General features: G+C 42.8%; 1 protein-coding gene across 1 annotated transcript; it reads right to left on the reverse strand.

Annotated features, from left to right (window-relative positions):
* Positions 1-247: 247 nt before the first annotated feature.
* LOC122946603 (olfactory receptor 6C1-like) lies at positions 248-1,216 on the reverse strand. The gene has a single exon (XM_044306331.1). It carries the CDS (start codon positions 1,214-1,216, stop codon positions 248-250), a length of 969 nt encoding a protein of 322 aa, XP_044162266.1.
* Positions 1,217-19,966: the final 18,750 nt, after the last annotated feature.

Here is a 19,966-nt window from a genome sequence, read left to right on the forward strand (position 1 = left end):
GTGACAATTTCACCTCCGTGATGCCCATACATTTGAATGCTGTATGGAGAATGATGTTATGAATGAAGCAACTTTGGATCTATGATCTGATGCGCGCTTCACTCAACACTATCCATGACCATGGTCTGACAGGTGTCAGCCACTTGCTGGGCTGTGCAGGACGCATCATGGACTCTAGGTTTCAGTCTGTCTTTTTGCCTTTAGATTGTAGAAAGAGATGTGTACCCACAAGTATACAAGCTAAGGTTTACATTTCCTGATTATGACCCTGAATACTGGTCGATACTAAATCAAATCTTATTCTTCTCTTTATAGCCGCTTTCACATCTTTATTCTTTAAGCTGTAGATCAGGGGGTTCAGTATAGGGACAGTAGCTGCATTAAACAAAGAAAAATATTTATTGGAACCTACATTGATGGATGACATCGGCCTTAGATATTGCAAAAAAAGAGAAGTATAGAGACAGACGACAACTATAAGGTGAGAGGAACATGTGTAAAAGGCTTTACGTCTGCCACTGCTAGAACGTATGGACAAGATAGCGGCAATTATGAAAATGTAGGAGATGAACGTAAGGGCAAATGGTGTAAAAATACAAACTATCATCCCTACAGTGAGGATATAGAGCTGGAGAAAAGATGTGTCACTGCATGACAGCTTCAGGACAGGTACAATGTCACAGTAGAAATGATTGATCATGTTGGACTCATAACATGTTAATTCAAAGGTCTTTATAAAAGTTGGTAGGCTTTCAAGGAAACCACATACCCAACATAAACAGGCCAAAAGTACACAAAGCTTAGAATTCATGACACGATGATAATGTAAAGGTCTGCAGATAGCAACATAACGATCATAACTCATAGCTGCCAAAACCAGCAGTTCATCACAAGTCAATGACAAAAAGGCAAAAATTTGCACAAGACATTTTGGAACTGAGACAGTGTTATCTCCTGATAAAAAAGAAGTAAGGATTTTATGAAGAGTGATTGTAGAACAACTAATGTCCAAGATAGACAAGTTGGCCAAGAAAAAGTACATGGGTGTATGGAGATGATGATCTAGACAAACAAGGAGGAAGATGGTCACATTACCTCCAAGAGTGATGAGATAAATGAGCAAAACCAGGAGAAAAACAAAAAAACTGAATGAAGGCTGGACTGAAATGCCAGTAATAATAAAATAGGTTGTCATGCTCACATTTCTATCATCCATTTATTGTAAAATATAAAAATAAAAATGTTGAACACAATACAATGAAGTAGATTATTGTTAGTAAAAGAAAAAATAATGACTATATCTTAATCATAACATATTTCCATAAGATATTTAGTGTAAATAATTTCCAGTCTCACTGGCTACCTATAAGAAATAGAAACTTATCCTGTGTAAATAAAAATACTGTGCATCCATTCACGGGTTTGATTGCTGTTTTCAAAAAGACTCAACATAATCCTGGCCCCCAAGTGAAATATGACACTTGTTAATGATATATCCAGCAAACTATAGCTGCACAGTGCAGAGAACGAAGGGAACGTCTTGATGTTATTCTTGTAGAATGGAGAGAGCATAATGGTGATAGCAGCATGGGATTAAATAGGTTTATTGTAGAATATTTTGGGTTTCCCTTGAGTCAATAAAAGCTCAAAGGGAGAAAAACCATCAAGGTGATTAGCAAAAAGGACACACGCATTATAGGCAAGGTGCGATTGGAAGTATAAATCTGAATTAACAAATGAATCAGAATTCTTCTGTAAATTGCATAAGAAATAAGGTGTGTCCTAAAGTTCTGATTTGTTTTTAGCTAACCTCAAGGATTTTCTAAAATCTGTCTACAAAAATGAACATGGCTATAAGTAGTCGTAATATTTGCCAAACTGTAGGAGTGAATTTATAAGTTCCAGGTTTGTTGTGGTCTTTGGATTGCACATCAAAGATCCACAACAATTACAGTATTATCCACGTGGACGGGATTATCTATTTCTTGCAGATGTGTATAGGGATCAGCGAACCTGTGGATGTTCGGGTTCGACAGGTTCGGCTGAACTTTGTTTCAAAGTTTGGTTCGGATACCCAAACTAGACCCGGACCTGACCCCGAACCTCATAGAAGTCAAAAGGGACCCAAACTTTGGTGCAGTAAATGGCTGTAAAATAGACATAGAAAGGGCTAGAGGCCTGCAAAAGGAAGCAAAATGAGGGTAAGGGCTGGACAATTGCCCTGCAAACAAATGTGAATATTGAAATTGATTAAAATAACATAAAATAGAAGAAAATAAAAAATAATAATCTTGAACCAGGAGGCAGAGGTCCAAGTGGAGAAGGCTGTGGACATAGCTGTTTGGGTCGAAGAGGCGATGGACGCGCAGGAGAAGCCAACACTGTTTTTGTGGTTTTTTTTGTGTTTTTTTTGTCTGTTAATTATGTGTGTGACCTTTAGCCAACCTCTGCCAATAAAATAAATAATCTTGAGCCAGGAGGTGGAGGTTTTGGGTGGAGAAGCAGGAGGACGTGGCGGTGTAGGTAGAAGAGTCGGAGGAGGTAGCCGAGACTTAGAAAGAAAGAAAAATGTTTTTGTTTTTTTTTGTTTGAGGAGGCCCCAAAACATTGGGAAATGGCAAACAGAACTCACAAACTGCGCTGGAGTATAACAATGGCTGGGTGCAGCCGGAATACTTCTCTACTCTGTCAAAGATACGGGCAAGTCCTATGGAATCTATGCCTGGTTCATTTTAATGAATATGAGCTTGCCCACATTGGCTGCAGATCCGTGATCACACCCCCTGCCATGCTAAACACATGTTCGGACAATACACTTGCCGCAGTACATGCAGATGAGTGGACACATACTGTTCCACCATGTTGCTGAAACACTGCCTCCTGCTAAGGCGGTCCATATCAGATTTTGGCGTGCAGACAAAGCTTTTCCATATTTCGGCCATGCTAACGCTAACGCCTGAGGTGCTAATGTTGCCCCGTTGCATTGTTGACTTCCTCATCCTCCTCCATCTCCACCTCGTGCTTCCACTGAGCTCCCGCGGTCATGTGTTAACTCCATCAGTAGCGCCTCTACTAGCGTTCATTTGTACTCTCACATCTTCTGTTCACGCTCCAATGACAGAAGTAAGGATGACATGTTGTCCTTGTATTGGGGATCTAGCAGGATGGCCACCCAGTAATCAGCCCCGGTTGGAATGTGGGCACTGCAGCATGTAGTCGCTCATGTGTGTCAGGCTACCCAGAGGCAATGACAGGCTGTCTTGTGTCCTCTGTATCCACCCATCTGATGTGGGTGCCACCTTGCTGTGAACGGGGATCCTCCTCCCCATCGTCATCGTCCTCATCCCCCAAAACTGTGCCCCGACTGGACAGTTGGGTACCCGGCCGCTGTTGGTGCAGGAGCAGACCCTCTGAGCCACCTGTGGACGACTGGCCTGATAACCGTGAGAATGATCCCTGTTCCTACTCCTCTTGCTCCTGTGCCATATCCTCATCCATCAGCGCCTGAAGTGTTTTTCAAGGAGACATAGAATTGGGATAGTTAGGTAGATGACGGCGTCATCACTGCTGGCCATGTTGGTGGAGTACTCAAAGCAGTGCAACACGGCACACACGTCCCGCATGGAGGCCCAGTCGTTTGTGGTAAAATAGTGCTGCTCTGCAAAGCAATTCACCCGTGCATGCTTCAGCTGAAACTCCACTATCGCCTGCTGCTGCTCGCACAGTCTCTCCAACATGTGCAAGGTGGAGTTGCATAGTTACATAGTTGATACGGTTGAAAAAGGACAAACGTCCATCAAGTTCAAGGGATAGGTGGGGGATGTGAATCCCAGAAGGAAGTGAGACTCAGATTTATACACATTTTCATAAGCATTAATGTTTACTTTTAAGAATTCATCTAAACCCTTTTTAAAACTGTCCACTGTTCCTGCTCTGACCACATCCTAAGGAAGTCTATTCCACAGATTCACAGTTCTTCTTACAGTAAAAAAGCTTTTACGCTTCTGGAGACTGAACTTTTTCTTCTCCAGTCGGAGGCAGTGCCCCCTTGTCTTTTGAGGGCATTTTACATGGAACAGTTTTTCACCGTATTTTTTGTATGGCCCATTTATATATTTGTATAGGTTATTCATGTTCCCCCTTAGATGTCTTTTTTCAAGACTAAATAAATTCAATTATTTTAATCTTTCTTCATAACTATGGTAAGACCCTCCATATCCCTTATCAGTTTAGTCCCTCTCTTCTACTTTTTCCAGCTGCAGTGCGTCCTTTCTATGGACTGGTGCCCAGGACTGAACTGCATATTACAGATGAGGCTGCACCAACGCTTTGTAAAGTGGTAATATTATACCCCTGCCTAGTGAGTCCATGCCTCGTTTAATACACGACAATATCCTGGTGGCCTTAGAAGCAGCTGATTGACACTGTATGCTGTTATTTAATCTACCATCCACAAGGACACCCAAATCCTTCTCTATAAGTAAGTCTCCCTGTTACATTCCCTAGGACATATGAAGCCCGGAGATTATTACTATCAAAATGCATAACTTTATATTTATCCACATTGAACCTCATTTGCCAAGTTGATGCCCAATCACTCAGAGTCAGAGATGAGCGAATTTTTCAAAAATCAGCCACTACACGCTTTTACCACAAATAACTGCAACACTGACGTACATATATATTTTTCTTTCTTGACTGAAATAGACCACAAAACAGTTTTACCACAAAAAACTTCAACAGTGATGTGCGTACATATTTTTCTTTCTGTACTAAAATAGGCCACTACATGCTTTTATCACAAATAACTGCAACAGGGACGTACGCATATATTTTTCTTTCTGTACTAAAATCGTCCACTATACGCTTTCACAACAAATATCTGCAACAGTGATGTGCGTATATATTGTTCTTTCTGTACTAAAATAGACGGCTATACGCTTTTACCACAAATAACTGCAACAGTGACGTGTGTATATATTTTTCTATCTGTACTGAAATAGCCCTCTACACGCTTTTGCCACAAATAACTGCAACATTGAAGTGCGTATATATATATTTTTTTGCACTGAAATACACCACTAAACGCTTTCAACACATATAACTCCAGAAGTTAACTGCGTATATATATATATATATATATATATACTGTATATTTATTTTTCCACAGATATAAGCCACTAAAGGCTTTTCAACATAGCACTTGCACTCCAAGAACAAATTGCTGGAATGACAGAACTGTTTAATGGCTATTTGGATCTCCAAACAATCTTTCACTGCACTTGTAAATCGCTTTTCTAGCACTGTCCCTAGCGCCTTCTGACCTCATTCCCTGCACTAAGATGCTGTGAAATGATTCCTCCCTATCTTTTTCCTGCACTTATACATAAATAATTTCTTCAGATTTTTTTTTCGCAATGAAGTTTTTCCTATTGCTGTCCCTAGCGCCATCTCACGTCTGTCCCTGCATTTAGAACACTGGGAAATGTCTGATTCCAAAATGTGAAATCACAGGGCTGGCTGCTGATTGGCTGCATGCAGGCATGCCAATCTGGGTGATCCTTCCTTCCCAGAGTTAGTTGCACCATGTCCTCAGTCCTCACATATGTAGCCACCATTTTAGGAAAAATTGCAATTCGTTACCACGAAGCATGAGGAAATTCGCATTCATTGCGAATTTAATTTTTCCAGAAATTCGGATCGAATTCCACTTTGTCTGATTCGATTCATTCATCTCTAGTTATGATGCGAAGTTTCACGAGACTTTGCGCAGTAAAAACTTTTGCTAATCGGAGCCAATACATTCTACCGTATTTTTCGCCCTATAAGACGCACAAGCCCCATAAGACGCACCTAGGTTTTTGAGGAGGAAAATAAGAAAAAAATATTTTGAACCAAAAGGTGTAATTTTGGTGGGCTTTGAACTAATAGTAGCCTGTTAATGACACTATTATAGGGGATCTGTGGATGACGCACTGTTATGGGGGTCTATCTCTGACATTGTTGGGTCTGTGGATGGCACTGTTATGGGGCTCTGTGGATGGCAATTAATGTAGTGCTGGATGTTATAATGTCTGCCTGTAATATTGCTTTAGAATGATGTCCCTGTTTGTATATGATTGCAGGCGATGCAGTTACTGCATTTATAACTGCCTTTAATTTTCTTGTGGAGCCAAGTGGTAGGTGTAGATGATGGTGGTACAAAATCACTGTGTACCAGTCTGTCTAATAGGCTCCTGCCACGTCGATAAGTGATGTGGGGAGTCTCTTCAATAACCTCATGCAAATCTGGGTCCATCCGAGGGATATCCCAGTGTTTGGTCAAAATATCACGGATTGGTTTAGCTGCCCTATCATAGTTTGTGATCAAACATACCACCTTGATACCTTCATCCCTTCTTTCCTTTGGGGCTAGTAAGCTAGACCTATCCTTAGCTAATACTGCCCTGTATGGCATTCTCAACACTGTGTCAGGATATCCTCTTTGTAGAAATCATTTACTGAGATCAGTAGTTTGTGAAAAAAAAACTCCTGTTTAGTAGAACAATTTTTCCTTAAGCAGAGGTATTGTCCCCTCTGAATCCCTCTCCTGATATGTATGGATGACTACTCTCCCACCTCAAGAGTGAATTAGTGGAGTTCGGATTCCTGTAGACAGATGTATCTAATTCACCATTTCTATTTTTTGTGATAACAGCATCCAGGAAAGGTAAGGATATTGTGTTATATTCGTCTAAATTAGAATATCCCCAAAACAGGGAGAAAATACCCCTTACAAACATAAACAGACAGACACAGTTGGGACCCTAAATGCGTGTGTCCCGTGGTGAAACGGGTCACGCCTGGTGGGGTCCCACAGCCAGACCCTTGTTATGAGGGTGTTGGGTCTGTCTAGACACCTAAAAAGACGAGAAATGCAAAGCCTAAAATATGTGGACCCCAAGAGTCAAGAGGAGCCGCACGTAATGGTGAAGACTTACATCAGAGTCCTGTGAATCTATGCAAGGACTATGATAGTGCCTTATGTGGGTAAGATAACAAAGAAAGATCTTACCGGTGAGGATTCATAGGCAGCGCTATTCACCAAGTACAGGATGTCGCTGGAAAGCATGGTCTTTTCCAGATCATAGATTCTGAGTAAGGTGTCCTTTTGTGGCACGGGGGGTCTTCAGGTAGTCGGTCATATGTCGTAGAGAGCCTCAGGGAGGTGAACGTACCCTGTTGCACCCTACTTGACCTGTTAAGACCCTAGTGCCCTAACACGGGATCCGTGCCCCGCAAGGGGTGGTCCCGTCCGTAACCTCACCCTGGTCTAAGGGCCCTGTAAGTGGTCTGAGATAGTCTGCGCCCCCCTCCCCCCTGCTTAGTAATGCTCTATTTATTCTTTGCAGCTGAGATCAGCTCCAGTGAAAGTACGCCACGTACCACCTAGAGGCCTGAGTTAGTCTACCCCCTCCTGCTTAACAATACACTATTTACACTTTCCAGTTGAGGGCAGCTCCAACAGTGTCATCCCTTGTCCCCTGACGATTCATGGGGTTTGTTGTGACTAACCCATAGGTATGTTCAATTGATAAAACGTGTAGGTAGAGGTGAATATACCCATTTATTACAGTTACAGTTTTACTACCATCACACCAGGTGTCCATCCACGATCCAATCACCTCGGCAGGGTCTTACAGGGACCTTAGACCAGGGTGAGGTTCCGGACGGGACCACTCCTTGCGGGGCACGGATGTCCGTGATGCCTAGTAACCCCTAAAAAATAGGTCCTTTTACGGACCTCAAAAACAGAAGCACTAAAATGCCGCCCACAGGGGAGATCTCGTGCATCGATGTCTTTCTAAAACATACTATTTCTGAACTCTCTACCTTGGACTCTACCTCCATAAGGTTCAATTGTAGTAGCGAAGAGAGGTGCGCAATACAAGTATTGGAGAAAGATAAGAGAATAACGATCAAACCCTCTGACAAAGGGGGAAACGTGGTTGTTATGAACAGTCCAACTTACAGGGACATGTGTCTAGTGATTCTGAATGACAGCCAGGGGTATGAAAGCCTGCCTTCTGATCCACTCCTAGATTTCGGAGTGAGCTGCTACAAATCTTAACAAAGGTAAAATCTGACAAACTAATCAGTGCTGATGAATTCGAGTTTCTCTACCCTCCCCACCCAGTCACGGCAACATTCTATTGTTTACTCAAAGTCCACAAGGACACCTTGCCCATTATGGGACGCCCCATTGTCTCAGGAGTGGGGAACATTTCACAGAATATCGGCATGTACGTGGACCACATACTCTGCCCCTTCGTACAATCATTACCCTCCTATTTTGAGGACACAGGGGATCTGCTGACTAAACTAGAGAATATATATACATTCAACCGCACTGGTTTCTAGTCTCGATAGATGTAGAGACCCTATATTCATCCATTCCGCACAAAAAGGGGCTCGAAGCCGCTGCACACTTCCTGAGAGCCAGGGGTCAACAGTTCTCCGCACACAACAACTTTGTTCTGAACCTATTGAATTTTGTTCTCCGCAGCAACTATTTTCTATTTGACGGCCACATTTACCACCAGCTCAGAGGCACTGCGATGGGCAGTTCGTGTGCGCCATCCTATGCGAATCTGCTCCTGGGCTGGTGGGAAGAGACAGTGGTCTTCGGTGATGTACCTGGTTGGTACTCCAAGCATATCGCCCTCTGGTCCCGTTACATAGATGAGATTTTCATTCTGTGAAGCGGGTCAGAGGGTGACTTCATGAGGCTGGTCGAAGAACTTAATCATAACACTTTTAATCTTAGGTTCACCTCCGTAATTGTACGTAATCATCTTCCCTTCCCGGACATCTCCATATCCAGGGATGGTAGCGGTGGCCTACAGACTACTATCTACCATAAATCCACTGCAACAAATTCCCTGCTTAGGTGGGATAGTTGTCATCCCAACCCGCTGAAACAGGGTGTACCTGTTGGGCAATATTTGAGGGGGAAACAAAATTGCTCCGTACAAGGGCAGTTCAAGCGCCAGGCAGACGATCTGAGAAGGCGCTTCCGAGAACGCGGTTACCCCGATAAGTCACTAAAAAGGGCCTATCAAAGGGCACGGGCAGAGACGCGTACCACCCTCCTACACCCCACCCCGCGCCCAGGGATTGACTCTCAGAAAACCATACGAGTCATAGGCACCTTCGATTCAGCAGCCACCAGAATAAGGGAGATCTTAGGCTGTAACTGGGACACTCTTCTCATGGACCCGGATTTGGCCGCGGTTCTAAGCCTCCACCCCTCTGTGACTTTTAGGAGAGGCACCAATCTAAGGGACCAGTTGGTAAGCAGCCATTACAGCCCACTAGAGAGACAACACACGTGGATGGATAGCCCGGTTAGACGCTGCTACTAATGTGGACATTGCAGCTTCTGCAGTTGCCTCACCCAGGGCATTGGACCCCACGGGTGACACCCACCACATATGTGATTTCATCAATTGCCACACCACAGGCTTTATTTACCTTCTGACCTGTGAATGCGGCAAGCGTTATGTGGGGAAAACCCGCAGGGAACTATGCAAGCGTATGGGCGAACACATCGGGGACATACGCAATGACAGAGATACCCCGGTGGCGAGGCATATCCACACTGATCATGGTGGCCGGACCTTAGCCGTGAAGTTTATGGGCATCGAGCATGTCCCAAAACCTCAACCGGAGGTGGGGGGACTGGGATAAACGTATACTCCAAAGGGAATGTTGGTGGATCTTCAAATTGAATACCACCAACCCCCATGGCCTTAATGACCAGCTACAGTTCGGATGCTTCCTCTAATGGGGTCATATTCTAGACCTGCATTCTTTCCAGCCTGCACCATCTTTAGCTGGTCTGAGGCGAGTGAGCGCCATTTTGCCACCCATAAGCGTCAGACATAAGCCCAAATATACCCTCATGATAAGTGTATGACGTCTCACTGCCCACATACACTTTACTCCGTGATACCCTTTTAATATGTTTATTTATCACCCCTTTATGTGGGTTGGAAGTCAGTCACCCACTTACTCCTTAATATGGTCCCTTCTAGTTACTGTGGTTTCCCTGACTTTTAATGTCCACTATGTTGTCCTTCATTTGGTGGGGTCTGTGACCATGACCCCCCCCCCAAGTATATATGTGAGTGGTTCTGTAGTAGCTGGGCACCGACACGTTACCTAGCTCCACCCACTCAGATTAACTGAGCAATGTGTTGTATCTGCCCACTGTTTATCTGTCCATTGTGCATCTGCCCATTGCAATAGGCTTCCCTCTGGTAGCAGTGCGCATGGTCAGATTGCACTGGCACGTACCGCTAGCAGTGGGACAGCTCCTGCGCTCACCTGACCATTGGCGCGCGCTCACGTGACACATGCCGCAACACGTTATACTTGTTCGTCACACCCGCGGCCACGTCCCGCGCGTGCATGCGCGGACTAATCTCCGCCTCCCCTTTCCTTTGAAATAGAATCAGCGCGCCAAATAGCACTGCTAGACACTACGCTGCCGACATGACACATCTTGTTTGACGCTGGTTCACCTAGACGACTGCCACACGCACCCTAGGTAGAATGTACGTAGACACATTATACACTGTATACATTTCATATGACCCTTGGTGCATTGTTTGCAGGCCCCTCCCCTAATGGGGTCAGCCGGTGCATCTTTATGTGTATTAGCTTAATTAGCTTAAGACGGTTCTGTTTAGAGGGCTTTACCTTGTACCCTTATGTGTTACAGGTGCTTCTGGTTACTTGCCATACGAGCTCCAGGTATACTGTGAAAGTACGCCACATACTATTAAGTGGTCTGAGCCAGTCTGCGCCCCCTCCCCCCTGCTTAGTAATACTCTATTTATTTTTTGCAGCTGAGATCAGCTCCAGTGAAAGTACGCCACGTACCACCTAGTGGCCTGAGTTAGTCTGCCCCCTCCTGCTTAACAATACACTGTTTACACTTTCCAGTTGAGGGCAGCTCCAACAGTGTCACCCCTTGTGTCCTGACAATTCATGGGGTTTGTTGTGACTAACCCATAGGTATGTTCAATTGAGGAAACGCGTAGGAGGAGGTGAATATACCCATTCATTACAGTTACGGTTTTACTGCCATCACACCAGTTGTCCATCCATGATCCGGCAGGGACCTTAGATCAGGGTGAGGTTCCAGACGGGACCACCCCTTGCTGGGCACGGATCCCATGTTAGGGCACTAGGGTCTTAACAGGTCAAGTAGGGTGCAACAGGGGCAGTTCGCCTCCCTGAGGCTCTCTACGACATATGACCGACTACCTGAAGACCCCCCCTGCCATAAAAGGACACCTTACTCAGAATCTACGATCTGGAAAAGACTATTCTTTCCAGCGACATCCTGTACTTGGTGAATAGCGCTGCCTATGAATCCTCACCGGTAATATCTTTCTTTGTTATCTTACCCACATAAGGCACCATTGTAGTCCTTGCATATATTCACATGACTCTGGCGTTAGTTTTCACCACTCCTCTTGGGGTCCACATATTTTAGGCTTTGCATTTCTCGTCTTTTTAGGTGTCTAGTCAGACCCAACACCCTCATAACAAGGGTCTGACTGTGGGACCCCACCAGGCGTGACCCGTTTCACCACGGGACACATGCATTTAGGGTCTCCAACTGTGTCTGTCTGTTTATGCTTGTAAGTGGTCTTTTCTCCCTGTTTTTGGGATATTCTAATTTAAACCATTAAAAGTTATATTTTAACATGTTACTGCCCCTTTGATTCTCATATATTTAAGTTTTTGAGCAGTACTTCGGTGAGAGGTGCGACCGCACCATTCTCTCTTGGAGGGACGACTCTCCCTTTTTGTATTGTGTTATATTCACAATTAAATCATGAACCTATCTGGTTATTGTTCAAACTTGACACAAAAGACTCAAAGTCCCTTTTTCCCCCATTGCAAATAATGAAAATGTCGTAAGATGTACCTTGCCTAAATACCTATTTTTTAAACATCCTCCGTAACTTCGTCCCTGAATACCAGGGTCTCCTCCTACCAGCCCAGCAACAAATTAGCATACGAGGGGGCACAAGGGCTCCCCATCACTGTGCCCGAGCTGGTGGTAAATTTTGTTGTTAAAGGTGAAGAAATTCCTGGTATGGGTGAGGATACGGAGGATGAATAGGCTATAGGCATGGTACTGGCAACCTTGAGCCTGCAAAAACTGATCCACTGCCTTAATTCCAAATTCGTGGGGGATTGAGGAGTATAAAGCCTCAATATCAATACCTCTCCCACATGTACACCTTCAAGTCGTTTCAGCAGATCAGTTGTATCCTTTGTATGAGATAGCAGTGCGGTAACAAATTGTGCAAATACACAATCAATGTAGATGCCCAAGTTCTGACATGGATTACCTACCCCAGACACAATGGGCCTACTCTTCATAAGTGACATCCCCTTGTGAATCTTAGGTAGGCAATAAAACGAACAATGGAAATCTGAGGGAAAGATGGAAATAAAATCCTGTGTGATCAAATTAGATTGTTTGGCCTCATCTAAAATAAGTTTGAGTTCCCGTTTAAATGTTTGACTTGGATCTCTGGCCCGGACTTCATATGTTTCACGGTCCCTGAGAAGTATCTCACACATGTCCTTATATGGTTCTGTGTTCATGACCACCATGTTTCCCCTCTTATCAGATGGTTTAATAACAATGCTAGTATCTTTCGCAAGGAGGGAAATTGCGGCAGTCATGTCCCTGATGCAATTAGAATTTTGAGCTGATGGTTTAAGAGTTTCCATGTCCCCATGTTCGAAAATACATCAATGCACAAAATCTCCCCAGTATGATGAGGCATTTTATTGCTCTTACGTTTTAAACTAGTGAATGGCCCTTCACCTTCTTTTTGATCATCCTCTGACTCCAAGCTGTAAAATAGTTGTACGTCCACCAGTATTTCTATTGGAATACCAAGTTCAAGGCATCTTCATCTGTCCATGTGCCTAAAATGTTTATGCCACCTCAACTTACAGTTGAAAACATGTCTTTTATAATGTTGAATCTGTCCAGGTTTGGTGTAGGCACAAAGGACAGACCAAGCTCAAGAACTCGGGTCTCCTCTGTACTGAGTGTGAAGATATATTAATGACTTGTGGGCCCGATACTATTTCTGTGGTGGTTGATTGCGGCTGCTTAGGGCGTAGACTGGTGCCTGATTGAATTGGCCTAAAAAACGTGAATCACGTCTGAGGAAAATTCCCCTCTGTCGACCCTGTCCGGTGGCCCCTCGATTATAATTTTTAATCTGTTTTGAACAGGTTTCCCTTTCGGAATCCGAAAGATCGGTCTTTGCTGAGGATTGGTCAGTATTACTCTGTTATCCCTTTTATTAAATAAAGACATATATATTTTATTTTTCCTAAAATCTTAGAAGTCTCTCACAAACTGACAGTGTTTCCTCTCTTTTAGATGATGTTGGAATTTTTCCAATGTATTCTTAAGTTTTTTCTCCTTGTTAGAGAAGTCAGGTTCCTGTGAGAAAGAGTCAGACTGTACTACTTCAATACTTTCGGTCAGTTTATTGTTTAAATTCTTAAAATATTGTTTAAAAAGTAGATTTCTCTTCCTCCAATAAAAGCCGCATCAAATGTAGAGAGCTATTGGTAGCCTCTTGGTCTCATTTGGCCATAAACCCTGAATTCCTATATCTGGCTGCTGGAAATAGGGAGATATGAAGGCCCCCTAGGTACTATATTGTTTTTTAAATAATTCTCCAGGCCCTGTACCTACCACCAGGAGGCAATTTGTTCTCTATATAACTGTTTTAAGTCCTTAAAAGCGGTATGAAAGGAGAGAGAATATTTATTTTAATGAAATTGGGCAGACTAGAAGGGCCGACTAGATTGGGCAGACTAGATGGGCCAAATGGTTCTTATCTGCCGACACATTCTATGTTTCTATGAAATTGTTTTTTTGAAAAAATATCAGTTTCTTCATTGAGCCAGCTGTCGGCACTAAAGCTCAGATAGAAAATCTGCCATGCCCTACAGGGAAATTAGATTCAAACAAAAGAGGAAGGGGAGGCACAATATTGTGTCACCTTAACCCCTTAAGGACTTAGGGCGTACCGGTACGCCCTGTTTCCCGAGTCCTTAAAGGGACACTGACAGGCAAAATCAGCATATTTAGTTATATATATGACATTGCAGGTCTTATACAGTCTATTAAAAGCATCTAAGTATCCCCCCTGTCCACCTTATAAATACCGAAAAAGAAAGTTTTATAACCTGCCTGTCTCCTCACCAATCTGCCCAAGGGGCGGCGTTTCATCTCAAAATGCGCCCAGCCAGCCACTCCCAACTGCCATTCTGAAGCCCCGCCCAGCTCATCAATATTCACTTTGCTGGGCGGCGGCTACAACTCTCCCCAGTCACGATCCTGCGCATGGGCAATTGAATCCTCCTGGCATCGTTCACGTCTAATCTTCTGCGCTTATTATATCCCCAAAAAATAAAATATCATTCCCAAAATGATCCAAACATGAAATAGACATATGGGGAATATAAAGTAATAACTATTTTTGGAGGTATTACTATGTATTATAGAAGTAGAGAAATTGAAACTTGGAAATTTGCTTTTTTTTTTTGTTTTTTTTAAATTTGGTATTTTTTTGATAAATAAAAATGAATTTTTTTACTTCCTTTTACCAGAGTCATGAAGTACAATATGTGACGAAAAAACAATTGACACTGGTCAGATTTGCAAAAAATGGCCAAGTCCTTAAGGTGAAATGGGGCTGAGTCCTTAAGGGGTTAATACACTCCCAGCCCAGTAAATCAAAGAATAACCTACACTACTTGTGGAGGGGGAATGTGTGTTTAAAACTTAGCTTTCGTACAGAAGCACCATCATCTACACCTACCACTTGGTTCCACAATAAAATTAAAGGCTGTCATAAATGCTGTAACTGCATTGCCTACAATCATATACAAACAGGAACATTATTCACAAGGAATATTACAGACAGACATTATACCATCCAGCACTATATTCATTGTAAATCGCAGGGTGGTTTATCACCTAACTTGTGAATGTGGGATGGAGTACATAAGGAACACTATTTGAGAGTTTCGGAGAAGAGCAGGGGAACATTTAAATGACATTTCCCACAAGGGGGACACAGCTGTATCCAAACATATTCAGCAGAGTCATAATGGGAGAGCAAAGATCTCATTTATGGGCATTGACATGGTCAGACTACCTACAAGGAGTGGGAATTGGGATAGGAAGCTCCTTCAGAGTGAGCCTCGTTGGATTTTTTATTTGAAAACCTCAGCCCCTCAAGGTTTAAACAAACGTCTGAATTTTAGCTTTTTCCTGTAGTTTTCAACATGGCAAAGGACAGCTCATAACCCAAGGACCACCCCCCCCCCCCCGCCTTAGGCTCACACTAAATGTGACTTAGCTATGCTCACATCAAATCTTACCAGTTACGACTCCACCAGATGTGGATATATACTATGCAGGATTGTAGATATAACCCTATTATTGAAGTATGGGTAGGGCTTATGATCAATCTGATGTAGTTATACCAACTCAGTTATGCCCACAAGAAATTTTACCCCATCATGATGCCATCAGATGTGGTGGGGATAATTCCATACCTGAGAGTGGGCATAACCTCACTTATGCTTCTAGACCCTCCTTACTCCTCCTTGTATTTATATTCTTTCCCTTCCTTTTTGGCTAATTTCTCTTTTGACTAATTTCATCTTATTTATAACATTTTAATTATTAATTCTAGAATTATGATGTGATCCTTAGAGCCTTTACAGTTCAGGTGATTAGTAACTTTGAATGGTCACTTATTTTTGTTTATTTCTTAATATTTTTTTCTTCACCCAAGAGCTCCTGACCTTGCTGTATTTGACACTACAAGCTAATGGTGTATTGACCTGGTTAGATCCTACCAAATAAGACATAGGAGAATGGAGACAGAGACGCGCATCATCAGTCGCGTATTGGTGGTGTCCGGGACGCCATTTGGTCTCCTGGATACACTAGCTTATGTGTTCTTTCTCCCGCTACCTTTTCATTTGTTGTTCCACCCCAAGTGACTGTGGAGCATGCACGTCACGTGCCCGTGTCATGGTTTCAGGGGGCGGTCTTCCAGGGAGGTGCGCAAACTGAGAATTTGAACACCATCACCCATGAGCAGAGTTGCTAGTAAGCAGATACCAATACTAAATGGAGATTTCTTTAAACACTCCTGATCCCACTGGCGGCAGTGTACTGCGCAGAAGTATGCTTGATGCCTACCCAATCCCACTGGCGGCTCTCTGCATTAATGGCATACCATTTTTTCTCATCTGAGGATTAATCCATTTGTTTTTCTTTGTTTTTGATTTTTGAACTTATGTACTTTCCTTTTCTCCTGGTCCAAACTATACCACCACTGCATGGACATCAGCACCCCATCAGAACCAAATGGTCCCCTATTGATTACCGGATCTAGTATACCGCATTCAACAGAATCCAGTAAGACCTTTCTATTCCACTTTTTGCATTATTGACATCTAACTTACTTGCCATATGGTGACATTTTTACCAGCAAGGGGGTGTATGTTACAGGATAACCCCGCAATTGTTTTCTCCTGATTTATGTTGGTGTTATATTTTTATTGGAAAAAGATTAAAACCTAATTTTTAAACACACATTCTCCGTCCACAATTAGTGTAGGTTTGTATCCTCTTCAATATAAACATTTTAACTTATAACATGTCACAAACTCACCTGTCTGGGCCCCAGTAGCAAGATATCCATCTTTGGCGAGACTGCACCGAGAAAGAGGCGCTGCAAAGCCATGCTCCTTGGTGACACGATAGCATCCTTAGCAACAGGATGCAATGCTCTGTTTCTCCCCACAGCGGATATGTGTTGGAGGAAAACGGCACTAGATTGATTGCTCAGCAATTTTATTCCTGTGTGTTGTGTTCTGACTAATGAAGCACCAAGTCATGTCCTATCAGGTTCTGATCCTGGGACTCTATTGTCTATCTAAACCCCTTCTTGGCCAGATACCAATGTTGTTTATACTGTAGGTTTTTACTCCCTAGCTGTGCTCCCAGTTCTGTTCTGTGTGCGTTTGGATTGCTTATTGGGATGACATCGGCCTGCCTTTGACCTCCTTCTGTCTTGCAATTTGGTACCGTGTTTCCTGTCTGGTTCTGACTTCGGCTTCACTCTTCTGACTACCCTCTGTTGTCTTACTTGGTACTGCATTGTCTGCCTGGTTCAGACCCATTACTGTATGACATCATCTTTGTGTAGTTTCTTCTGTCTCTATGTGTTAATCCTCCACCTATCAGAGTAAGGAACGTCGACCAGTTGCGGACTTGCCGCCTAGGGCTTGCACTGCAAGTAGGCAGAGAAAGTGGTCTGGGTTCCAGTTACGGCTCACTCTCTGTGTGTTCCTGCCTACTGTGCTGACATAATATCAGTTTGATCTTACACCATTTATTCAGGAAATTTCTAATATACCCAATGCAGTATTTTGGTTTATAATTCACTTCATATCCTTTGGTATTTTGTTTGTACATATTCCTAGTTTTCCCAGTTATATCATTAATTTTATGCTTTATCCTTTTTCTTCAGAACACATATAATAATAATCTATATTCACAATGTATTTGACATATATACTGGGTGTATGTGTCCTATAAAGTGTACTCCCTGCATGCACATCAAAATACATCCTATAAAAAAAAAAATCTTCATGGTGGTGGCTTGTAGTTAGGGTAGAAGCAGAAGTGGTTGTGTGATCCAACTGTCATAAAAACAGATAAACTTAAAGGGCCCATTTAACAAACAAAGGAAACACTTCCAACATTTAACACATCTTCTTTGAACTCATAACAAAAAAAGTTTCCTGGAGCTCCATATACATGATATAAAAACACATGAAACATTATAAATGTGTGATTTCTCTCCACACACTCAGTACCTCAATTTTAACCATTCACTTTTTCTTTGCTGATATGTTTTGTTATTCACTCTTAGTATACATACACACTTTACTTGCTATATCCCATTTCTTTGTTGCAACATCACTCTCACCTAATCAGCCCCCATTGTCTGCTTTCATACTAGTACCCAGTTTCCTGGGACTCAGCAGCCCATTCATACATTATTCTGGCAAATGATACCAACGTACAAACAGATGCAAATCAAATTATTTAAAACATTCATAAAAGTACACGCATAAAAATAAAATCAATACAATGCCATGTGGACTTAATCATTATATAAGGGATGTCCCATATCATATACAATCAGTAAGTACAATGGTAATACACATATATAAATACAGTTTTCCATTTTTTTCCCTCTCTCTCACATATATACAGTACCACACATCCTCCCTAAAAGATAGCAAAGCAGCTTTTGCCTGTAAAACAGAGGAAAATAAATTACTGATTAATCTTCACTCTGTTTCTTCTTAGGCATATTCTTTAATAAACCAAATAAAAACAATTAACAATGCAACATTTCAAGTCTGATCTTAATCAATCACACATTTAAATGGGTTGTCCGGGTTTAGAGCTGGACCTGGACATACCCTTATTTTCACCCAGGCAGCCCCCCTGAGGCTAGCATCGGAGCATCTCATGCTCTGATGCCCCCCTAATGCCCTGCACTAAATCGCGCAGGGCACAGGCTCTTTTGTTTTCAATAACATACTGCCGGGTGGCAACTTCCGCCCGCCAGTGTGTTCGGTGACGTCACCGGCTCTGAGGGGCGGGCTTTAGCTCTGCCCTAGCCGTTTTACTGGCTAGGGCAGAGCTAAATCCCGCCCATCAGTGCTGGTGACATCAGCGGGGTTCCTGGCAGCCCCATGGAGAGCCCCGGTACGTCACTGGAACTCCTAAAAATGCCTTTGCCCTGCACAATTTAGCGCAGGGCAAAGGAGAGCATCGGAGCATGAACTGCTCCGATGCTCAAGTCAGGGGGGCTGCCGGGGTGAAAATGGAGGGATGTCCGGGTTCAGCTCTGAACCCGGACAACCCCTTTAACTCATAACTACATTTTCTCTCATATCAGCATACTTTTATGTATGTGTAGTAAACCCCCACTCTCCTCCCTCCCCATATTTTGATCTCTCTGAAAAAATACATTTTATCTACCGCACAGACTCCTACCTATAAAAAGGGGTTTATTCATGCAAACTTAAGGTGGTAGCTTACCTATATGAACAGAAAACAGTCAAATCTATACACTTTCCCTCATCTATAGATGTTGTGGGTTCCAATCCTGAGTTACCAGGATCAAACCAAACCTACTCTCTGTATCATCTTGAAAAAAATAATCATATTTTCACCTAAATCCCACCGCTGCCACCAATTTGTATTACCATACATTCTGAGAATCAGGAAAAAATAGACTTAACATAACTAAGGGTGTGTAAAAGTTTACTAGACTATGATAATAAAAACACAACATACATATATATATATATATATATATGTTTTTTTTTATCAGGACGCTACTTGGCATATTTATTGTGCTGCGGCCGGATTCTTGGTATATTTGTTGTGCTGCGACTGGATCTCTAGCCGGTCCCCATTATAGTGAGTGGGGGCGGATGGACTTTGGCCAGCACACGTGTGCACACTGTAGTATGGATCTGGCAGGCTGTTCTCTTCCCCTGGTTATGTAGAAATATTGGGTATTCCTATAAGGATTTTGTTGAAATTTAAATCCAAATACAAGCAGAAGCCGTTACTGTACCATTAAATATACTTCTGATTTAAAAAAGACACAATATAATCAAGTAAAACACGACAAATGTAAATAATATGTCCAGAAAACTCTGGGTACACAGTAAAGAAAGTGAGGGGAACTTGGCTTTATTCTTCTTGAATAGATGGAACAGGGGATTATGTAGACATCGAGGGTTTCCCTTGAAT

Source organism: Bufo gargarizans, chromosome 9 (genome assembly GCF_014858855.1).
Source record: "Bufo gargarizans isolate SCDJY-AF-19 chromosome 9, ASM1485885v1, whole genome shotgun sequence".
Classification (NCBI taxonomy): domain Eukaryota; kingdom Metazoa; phylum Chordata; class Amphibia; order Anura; family Bufonidae; genus Bufo; species Bufo gargarizans.

What these genes read in the sequence shown, in the direction of transcription:
- LOC122946603 (XM_044306331.1), bottom strand. Translation starts at nt 1,216, where the DNA reads ATGGATGATAGAAATGTGAGCATGACAACCTATTTTATTATTACTGGC.